The following is a 10,000-nucleotide window of genomic DNA, read 5'->3' as shown; positions in this document are numbered from 1 at the left end:
CTCATAATCACAACTCATTTCATAATATACATATTACATCATAAATCATGAGAGAATCTGTGCATTAATGCATGTTACTGATCATTTATTTGGTTGTGTGTAGTTGCATGTCAATTTTCAGTGAATATCCTAAAAAGAAACATTTGAATAGTGTCCAGTTACATGCTCAATGCATCATAGAGTGTGATTAATCTGTGTGAATGATTTCGGGTGGTATTAAAATTAAACTGTACGCACACAAAACCGCAGATGCTATAAGAAAATAGCAACATATACTATTCTTTTAAATCATACAGTGGAAGAATGGTGGTAGTCAAATTGACTAACTGGAAGATAAAGAAGACTTTCTGAAAGAACTGCTTGTAGGATTGCTTGAAAGACTAATCAAAACCCCCTTTTGACCTTCAGGAAGATTTAGCAGTCTGGAGTGGTGGTGCACCTGTACAAATATGCACCTGGTGCACCTGTACAAATATGACCTTCAGTGAAGTCATTCAATTAAAACCTTTCCTGGTTTCTCACCACACAATTCAGTGCCAGAAGTTTGCAAAGGAACATCTAAACAAACCTGATGCGTTTTGGAAACAAATCTTGTGAACTGATGAAATTAAAACATAACTTTTTGACTGCAATGAGCAAAGGTTTGTTTTAAGGAAAAGGGTGCAGATTTTCATGAAAACAACATCTTGCCAATCGGTAAACACAGGGCTGGATTGATCATATTGTAGCCAGTGGCACAGAGAACACTTCACTGGAAAATCATGTATAATAACATGCATAATGTGCATGTAAAATCATTGCGAGGTATGTACAAACAGGCCGCAATGATGTAAAAGCGCAAACTGCCTGTCGCGGGAGCTGAAAGTGGCAGATTGCGTTTGTCATGTCATGCATATGCATTCATGGGAGGATCCAGGGGAAAGTGGAAGTTTAGCGTAAAAAGATGGGAGGGGAAGAGTAAGCGCCTAATTATGTATTCCGCGGTATGTACAAAGACTGCTTCTGAAAGCGCACGTCTATTCTGCGCCTAAATACTTCCGCCTTGTAAAAGCAGGTGTTAATCCAAATTGCAGTTCAATGCGTCAATAAGAGAACCTTTCAATGACAACAGAATCGCTATTTAGAGCATCAGTTTTTGTGGTGAAAGTATTTGTACTACCAAAAGCAACCTAAACTTTCGTTGGCCTTTCGAATGTCTTACTTCACTTTCATGTCATTCACTTTTTCCTACTTGCTAGATTTGACCAATCTTCCATAGCCTACGTGCACAAGTAGTTTGAGTAGAACTACTGATCTTCATTATCTCCCTGCTTGTTTACATCTTATCATGTATGGTATTATTTCATGATCGCTAAACGTTTGATTCTTTTTAATGTTGTCATCAGTTAACTTCATTCAACTGCACTTGTATGTAGGCGCTGCCATTCAGTTGTGGACGTTCGTAAATTGCGTTTATGGGCGGAGAAAGGCAGAGAAAGGCACAGTTTACACTAAGGATTGAACGATTGATAAATATGACGGATACTTGGGTCTGACAGTGTTCGCAATCTGCGGTGTGTCCATGACGCTGATAATGCTACGTTCGCAAATGTACGTACATCTGGCCCTGAGTGTGTGTGTGTGTGTGTGTTTGTGTGTTTGATTGAGTGTGTGTGTGTGTGTGTGTTTGTGATTTACCTTCTCCTGCTTGGTTCCTATCAGCATGTACGTGGGGCTCTGGTCTTTGGGGTAGACCACTAGTGTGCAGTGGGACGACAGGAAACCACGTCCCCCGACTTCATAGTCCTCATCCGAGTCACATGACCTGTCCACCTCCTCAACCCTTGCTTCACGCATGCGCAGCTGACCTAGAGGAAACTGAACAAAAAACACACACACACACACACACACTGTCACAGTTCAGTTAACACATAGCTCACAACCACTGGACACAGAATGCCCAGTTTCCCATGCATGGATTAAGCCTAGCCCTGGACTAAAAGCTTTTTTCAATGGAGATTTTGTCAAGAACTTGGCTTAATCCATGTATGGGAAACCTTCACAGGAAGGCTATAAGGTGTTTTGTGTGTGTTAACATCACCTTATCATCCTGGTTGCGGTAGTAATGAAAGACCTTCCCAATGAGAGCACACCACACCAGCTTAGAGTGGCCATGTTTGACCTGAAACGTGAGACAGAGAGCAAATGGGGGAGAGAGAATGAGGGAGAGGGAGAGCCAGAGGAAGACCTTAGATAAATGAGCTTCATTAAGGGCTCTGGAAGACTGCCCAGCTTGCTAAAAGGACAGTTGGACTATCTACCTTACAGTGGTACAAAGGCAAGCATGGATGCACATACACACACACACACACATACACATCAACCACATTCTAAAAGTAACTGTCTCTCTTACAGTAATTCAATAGTGCATACTTTCACAAATCTTGTGTAAAGGTTCTAAATAACTTCAGAATCTCATTCAAAAGGATCTCATTCCTACGTTTTTGTGAATACATCTTTTGAATTCTACCTTTGTAAGCCAGCCTCGTACAGTTGGCTTGACGGCGGTGTCCATGGAAACCGGAGTGGTAGCCTGGACTTTGAGCACATTCTGCAGCACCCGGATCCACTCTTCCAGAATGTTGGGGGAGTCAGCTGTCAGATAGAAGGTCTTCTTCTCCGTGATGAGCTGTTTTTCATGACAAAACACAGGATGAATGAACACGCAGTCAGTAATACCTCTCACTGTAGATCAGTCAGTACAGATAATCTGGATTACAGAATCAGGCAATTATTCAACAGGGTCATTGGAAAATTATGGGAAGCACAAAAGCAGTCTAACAAGTCCAAACAAATTGAAGTTCCCATTTCTCTCCCACTATATTTATTCAAATGGTCTTCTGTACAATCAAGTATGCCAGTTCAGCCTGCGGCACGAGTGAATTCATATTTTGAACATTATTACCATCGACAAATATTTTTGCATGTGCCAGACTCCCTTAATTTAAAACATTTCTCTTCTGATGGTGTTAGGACAGATGTACTTACAACCCACATGCAGATATTAAAACAGTCAACGATCATAGTTTTAGCAACATAAATTAATTTGGCATGAAACAAAAATATTAGATCCATGATGATGAATGAGTATGACGTGTGTGGAAATGTGTTTGCACAGGTGGCATTTCTCACCTGGAACGTCTGCCCCCCCTCTCCGCGGGCGATTCGACACGAGGCGTTCAGCTCGACGTGTCCCTGGGGCTTCCGAATGACATCACTCTAAACACACAGATCACACAAAGTGTGTGTTCAGATTTCACATCACATTTCTGATTTTTCCATGGGAACAGTATCAATGTTTCCACTGACATAATTTAAATGTATTCCGTTTTAGCCATACCAGTAAAGGGGTACCAAGGTTAACCTCAAAGGCATGGAAAATTCATATCTTTGCTACAACTAGGCGTCAATTTTAACAGATTTGTAAAAGGATGGACGGACAAACTTTGTGACAACTGCAAGACACAAGAGGTCCTTTCTAAGATGAAGAGAGTGGGAACTGACCGGTGACTTGTAGTAGAGGATCTCTCCATTCCGCAGCGTGAACCAGCGGCGTTTCCATGCCTTCACCTGACTGCCCATCTTCAGCAGGTAGCCCGACTTCTCCAGCATCTCCTGAGGGCACACAGCAGCAGCAAGGTTTCACAGACTATGTGTGTATGTGTGTATGTGTATGAGTAAATATTGATGTGTATTCATGCAACTTGCCTTTATAGACTGGAATTGAATGGCCCTCAGAATAACAGAAATATAAATCATGTTGTGAATGGATTTATTATATTCTCCCATCCAACATAAGGAGGGCATGAGTAGTAAATAAAGATAGATTAATAGTAAATAAAGAGAGTGAGTAGTAAATAAAGATAGACTAGAGTAATAAATAAAGATACATTAGAGTAGTAAATAAATATAGATTAAAGTAGTAAATAAAAGTAGACTAGAGAAGTAAATAAAGATAGATTACAGAAGTAAATAAAAATAGATTACACTAGTAAATACAGATAGACTAGAGTAGTAAATAAAGATAGACTGCAGTAGTAAATAAAGATAGACTGCAGTAGTAAATAAAGATAGACTGCAGTAGTAAATACAGATAGATTAGAGTATAAATACAGATAGATTAGAGTAGTAAATAAAGATAGAGTAGTAAATAAAGTAGGGCTGTCAAAATAACTGATTAATTTCGATTAATTCATTTGAGAAAAAAATAACTGATTAAAAAAATTAGTGCAGATTAATCGATTCCGTATGAGACTGTAAAATGAAGGAGAGAGAAGAAAACGTGCTGCCTGGATCATTGATTGGAACATTTACTTTTAAAAAATGGCCTGATGGTGTTGATAATACTAAAATAAAGTGTTGAAAATAAAGTCCTCTGCAATGTCTGCAGCAAGGAATTTACTCTATCATCAACTCTATAGTCGCACATCAATGCAAAGAAATAAGTGTTGACATTGAGGGGAGTGTTAATTAATTTTCATTGTGTCCCCTAGGTTATATCTTTGGCCTGAAATGCCTTGTATGTGAAAAAAAAAAAACTTCTTCCCGAAGCACATTTTGAATTTATTTCCTCAGCATATTAGGTCATATCATAGATTATTATGGCAATTATTTGAACAGTGAAAATAATAATAAAAGAGTTTTTGAACTTTAATGTCACTAATGCTGATTATTCCTAACCTGACTCTCGCCAGATGAATTTCGTTCCTCGCGAGAGTCAGGTTAGATTATTCCATGATTCATTTGAATTTAAATATTTAAAATACCTTCACAGCAAAAATTATATATGCGATTAATTTAGATTAATTAATCACAGAGTATGTAATTAATTAGATTAATTTTTTTAATCGATTGACAGCCCTAAAATAAAGATACATTAGAGTAGTAAATAAAGATAGACTAGAGTAGTAAATAAAGATACATAGTAGTAAATGAAGAATGTAAAAAACTCCTCGTCTCCTACCGGTCCAATGCTTTCACAGGAGTAAGAGGAGGTGCGTTGCACTTTGTGTTCAGGCTCCAGGTAGTTACTGTCCAGAGAACATGCGTCCGGTGGGATGGCATAGTCACTCTCTGAGCTGATGGATGACACTGACACCCCTGGACACACACACACACACACACACATTTGTTAGACACAATTCCACACAACCACGTGTATGTACACACCCACCCACACACATACACACACACACACAGACACACAAGCACACACACAGAGGTGGAACAGCATTAAAAACCATTACAGGCTTCATCGTGGAAACTCAGATGTGCATAACATCATGTCAAGTTTTCCATAGGAATATCCATGACCCCTGACACAAACTTCCATAGGAATATCCATGATCCCTGACACAAACTTCTGCATAGGCATTTTCCACAACCATTTCACTCAGCCAAAGCCTCTGTAAAAACAGATTTATAGACTGACGTTCAGTGCCTGTGCTTACAAGAACACAAACCATGACCTTAATCAGCAGTAGGCCCTGAAATACACCCCCCTTCACCACACACAAAGGTTCCTGGTTGCAATTCCTGTGGGTCCTCACTTTTGATGGAGGCGAGTGATTTTCAGTGCCTGTACTCCTGAACTGAAGCTATCACAGATAGATACAGGTATACATGCCTAGTTTACAGGCCCCATAATAAATCACTACACAACACAATATTGCAATGACAGTAGAAGTGAGGGACACAGCAACCACTTTGTACCTGGAAGAGCCTAGACTTTTTTTTTCAGTTAGACAATTTCGACTGATGCTGTAAAGGTGGGGAACAATGGCTGTTAAGGGCCCCAGGTCTGTGTTCATCTTGGGCTTAAACAAATGCTAACAGATGGGCAACAGGTTTGTACTTTCCAAAAACACCATATCATACAGATGTGATCTGTGTCCCTGGGCTTAAGTCCAGCCTAAGAGTTCTTATAATCACTAAAAAAGGTATAAAATAAGGATGTTCACAGATAGCATCTCAGACAAAAGTGTTAAAGCTACTACTACTATTAGTACTTATATTGCTGTGTGCGACAGAGAGTTTGGGCAAAGATGACGGCTGTCAGCACACTGCTGGTGATGCTGTTCTCCATGTGTGGAGCTCAGACTCAGAGCACCCAGACTGAAGTTCAGACAGAGAGCCAGACTACTGGAGCTGCTGCTGCTTCACTCAGCTGGATGTCTCGACTGAGCTTAAGGAACTCAAAGACATCGTGCATAACCTGGGAACCTCGATGGTGGAGCTGAGGGAACTGAGCTTTATTCAACAGGAGCTTCAAAAACACCAAATCCCTGCTGCATAAAACAGAGACTGAGAATGCTGCTCTACACACAGAGATGGCAGTGCTAGTAGACCAGACTTGCTACTAGTGAAACTGAAGTGTTGAATCTGAGGAAGGAAACTGCAGCACAGACTGAGAGATTGGTAGCCACTGAGGCTAACATAGAACATGTGAAGAATGACACAGCAGCACACCACACAGACCTGATCAATATGAAGACTGAAGTGATACTCCTGATCAAGGAAATTGCAGCTCAAGAAACCAGACTGTCTGCCAGTGAGACTGTGAAGAACCTGACTATGGCAAATGCAGCACAAAAAAACAGACTAGCTGCCACTGAGACTGACATAGAAGACCTGAAGATAGAAAATGCAGCACAAGAGACCAGACTGGCTGCCAGTGAGACTGAGGTGAAGAACCTGAAGATGGAAATTGCAGCATAAGAGGCAGAGCTGACTGCAGTGACGACCAGACTGGCAGCCACTGAGACTGAAGTAATCTGAAGGAGATTACAGAGAAACCCAAGGTGGCATTCTCAGCAGGCCTGACTGAATTAGGACACATAGAGGCTGGGAATACTGAGTTGAACTAAACACATCACCAATGTTGAACAGGCCTAGAGCCGCACGACAGGCTCCTTCACAGCTCCAGTCAAGGGAGTCTACTACCGGTACTTCAGATTCACAGTCATGGATAATCTAGCCTCACACTGGATGGGGATCAAGATGTTTAAGAATGCAGAGCAGATCACGTATTTAGGACAGTATGATACAGATGGAAGCCAATCCTATCTGTCCAGTGGTGCGACTCTGCAGCTGAAGGTGGGAGATGTAGTTAACATGCGACTCCATGCAGGCTACAGGCTCTATGATAGTTTTGTTAATCACAGCACAAGTGGATGCTTCAGTGGATTCCTGCTCTTTCCTCTCGGAACGGAACACCCCAGAACAGTAAATGATAAAAATAATATACATAGCCTACTCTAGAACAGAGGTTCTCAACCTTTTGGGGGCTAAGGCACACCAAAGATGAAACCAAAACGCTAAGGCACACTGACTTATGGTTACTAATTATGAAGTGATACACACATTAATATAGGCAATAACAGGGGTGTTTATTCTTATGCCCATATTTTTTCACATGATGTTGACTGAGCTGCATAATAGATCTGTAGCCTATCTTATAAAAACACTTAATACCTATACCTAACACCTTTTAATTAACACTTCACTTTGCCTCACGGCACACCGGTTGAGAACCACCGCCCTATGCCACACCACCTGACCTTCTACCAGACATGATGTCTACAGAACAAATGCACACACACACACACACACACACACACACACACACACACATACACACACACACAGAGTGGGTTCCTGTTCGAGCTGCTGGGGGCTCTCACCTCTCTTGAGGGCGCGGGGACTGCTGGGAGTGCTGCCCTTGCGGTCAGGCCCCAGGACGGAGCTCCGCAAGGAGCCCAGAGAGCTGGTGTCATCCTCGGAGCCCGAGTCCTCCTCCACCAGAGGAGAAGTACTGATCTGTGTGGCTTTCTACAGGAGCGAGTCAACATCAATAGCCAATCATTAGAGATACATAACAGGCAAACATTTACTTTTAAACTTTTAAAAAGGTACTTATGTTGAAGGTGCAACAAGATCACATTGTCATTCTTACCCCTTTAAGAGTGGTGTAGACAGGAACACTAATGTTCTTACACATTAGGTGAGTAAATGGACCAGCAGAGGGGTACTGGGACAGGCTGGACACTGTAAAACACACATACACAACGTATGCCATGTAATTCATTCACACAACAACAAGACGCACCAGATTATGAGAAGTCCATCAACTGAGTATTTTACCTGCACCCTTGGCAGCAGGACTGGCCTCAGACACCCTCATACCAGACTTGGCCACAGCATAGATACGACTCTCCTGTAAAAGAGCCATTATTTAATGTTCCATTAGCATTATTTGTTATTTGAAAATTATTTGTGAAAATATTATCTATAACTCAGATATTTGCATGTCTATTTGCCTCTCTCTCTCTCTCTCTCTCTCTCTCTCTCTCTCTCTCTCTCTCTCTCTCTCTCTCTCTCTCTCTCTCTCTCTCTCTCTCTCTCTCTCTCTCTCTCTCCTTCTCCTTCTCTCCCTTCGTTCCTCTTACCCAGGCAGGGAAGCGGTGTAACGGTGGTGTTGGGGGCTTCACCGCATCCGGATCCAGGCATTCCTTCACCAGCCCCATAGACAGCGTTCCTCCGGCGCAGGGCTGATCGACATCGGCCTGTGCCTGGGCCTGAGCACCCTCCTCCACCCCCTCCATGCCGTCGTCGATGTCCGTCTCCTCCACCTGCGGCGCAGCCGCTGCGGGCACCTGGGACAGGCTCCGGGCCAGCAGCGGCAGGCCGGCGCAGCCGAGGTCGATGCTGACGTTGATGTGGTGGAAGCGCTCGAGGCCGGGCTGCGGCTGGCTCTGGTGCTTCTTCAGCAGCTGGATGCTGTCGCGCGGGCTAAGCGGCGTGCGCACCTTGGGCAGAGTCATGCTGGTGCCCGCGGGCAGCGAGAAGCAGGGCGCCAGAGGCGAGCGCGGGGCACCGGACAGGGCGAGGGCGGACGCTGGGGCCTCCGCGGGCGGAAGCAGCAGCAGGGAGGCCTGCGGATTTTCATAGGCCGATGAGGAAGAGGAGGAGGAGGAGGAAGAGGTGGAGGAGGACGATCGGAGGCGGTGCAGGCGGAACTTGCTGTTGAGTTCGTCTGATGAGTGGTCCCGGCTGGGGGGGTCCCCCATGGCGGTGGTGACCGGAGGGACACTGAGGCCTCCCGCCACGACCCCTCTGCCTCGGCCCTGAGTGGCACCCTCCACCATCTTGGACACGGTCATCTTGTCGACAGAGGACGATCTGTCTGACGTCTCCAGAGCTTTCTTCTTTGCTTCTACACAACAGCAAGGGGACAAGGACAGAGGCTTGTAATTCAATTAATCATTATTAATCATTGATAAATGCAAATGCCTAACATAATAAAAATCCATCATGCTATATGAGCTGGACATTTGCAGAAGATGAGGAAGGTGCGGAGGATGTGGTTGGACACCTACCAGCGGAGCCTCCTGAGGGGGTGTGCCTCCAGCCGTCCTCCAGAGCAGGTGGTGTGCCAGGGCAGCTGGGCGGGTAGAGTGGGCTGGAGGGCACCAGGTGGGCATCAAGACTGGGCGATAAGGGGGACAAGGGGGACGTGGAGGAGTAGGGACCCTCCTGGAGCACTTTGAACAACAACACAGGGCAATAAATCATGAGAGAAACGGACAGATTGTGACTAAGAAAGAGAGAATAACACATACTCAGAGAGAGAGAGAGAAGGAGAAAGAGAAAGAGAGAGAGAGAGAGAGAGAGAGAGAGAGAGAGAGAGACTGCATGGCTTATCATCTCAGGACTGCTGACCTTGAGAAGCATCCACTTACCTTGCAGTTTGTCCTGAAGGTTGAGGATCTGTTCGGCCTGCTTGAGGTTGGCCAGCTTCAGCTGCTGGTTCTCCATCTCCATCTGCACACAGTTTTAATGACTCCATTTTGACATGGGTTTTAACATTACATTTCAGGCCTTGCTCAGCTAGTAGACATACAGCCTAATGGGCCACTTAAAATGCTCAAAAGGTCAATGACGGAATCTCTCTCTTTTAATC

At 43.9% G+C, this 10,000-nt stretch overlaps 1 protein-coding gene across 2 annotated transcripts in view; it reads right to left on the bottom strand.

Moving 5' to 3' along the window:
- The window catches only part of plekhh1 (pleckstrin homology domain containing, family H (with MyTH4 domain) member 1), a 78,677-nt gene that overhangs the window by 12,019 nt on the left and 56,658 nt on the right, over nucleotides 1–10,000 (bottom strand). For both annotated transcript variants that reach the window (XM_076300687.1, XM_076300686.1), the window contains 12 exons: nucleotides 9,780–9,861; nucleotides 9,417–9,581; nucleotides 8,487–9,253; nucleotides 8,182–8,254; nucleotides 7,994–8,085; nucleotides 7,722–7,869; nucleotides 5,003–5,139; nucleotides 3,544–3,654; nucleotides 3,172–3,258; nucleotides 2,510–2,668; nucleotides 2,081–2,161; nucleotides 1,678–1,857 (listed from right to left, as the gene is read on the bottom strand). In XM_076300687.1, coding sequence (XP_076156802.1) covers nucleotides 1,678–1,857; nucleotides 2,081–2,161; nucleotides 2,510–2,668; nucleotides 3,172–3,258; nucleotides 3,544–3,654; nucleotides 5,003–5,139; nucleotides 7,722–7,869; nucleotides 7,994–8,085; nucleotides 8,182–8,254; nucleotides 8,487–9,253; nucleotides 9,417–9,581; nucleotides 9,780–9,861 — 2,082 coding nt within the window. The remainder of the gene's footprint in view (nucleotides 1–1,677; nucleotides 1,858–2,080; nucleotides 2,162–2,509; nucleotides 2,669–3,171; nucleotides 3,259–3,543; nucleotides 3,655–5,002; nucleotides 5,140–7,721; nucleotides 7,870–7,993; nucleotides 8,086–8,181; nucleotides 8,255–8,486; nucleotides 9,254–9,416; nucleotides 9,582–9,779; nucleotides 9,862–10,000) is intronic.

The sequence above is a fragment of the Alosa pseudoharengus genome, unplaced genomic scaffold (genome assembly GCF_046254945.1).
Source record: "Alosa pseudoharengus isolate Yale_2024_CS ecotype anadromous, Long Island Sound unplaced genomic scaffold, YU_APseudo_1.1 YU_APseudo_1.1_scf_22, whole genome shotgun sequence".
Taxonomy (NCBI): domain Eukaryota; kingdom Metazoa; phylum Chordata; class Actinopteri; order Clupeiformes; family Clupeidae; genus Alosa; species Alosa pseudoharengus.
This window is presented reverse-complemented; position numbering and strand designations above follow the sequence as displayed.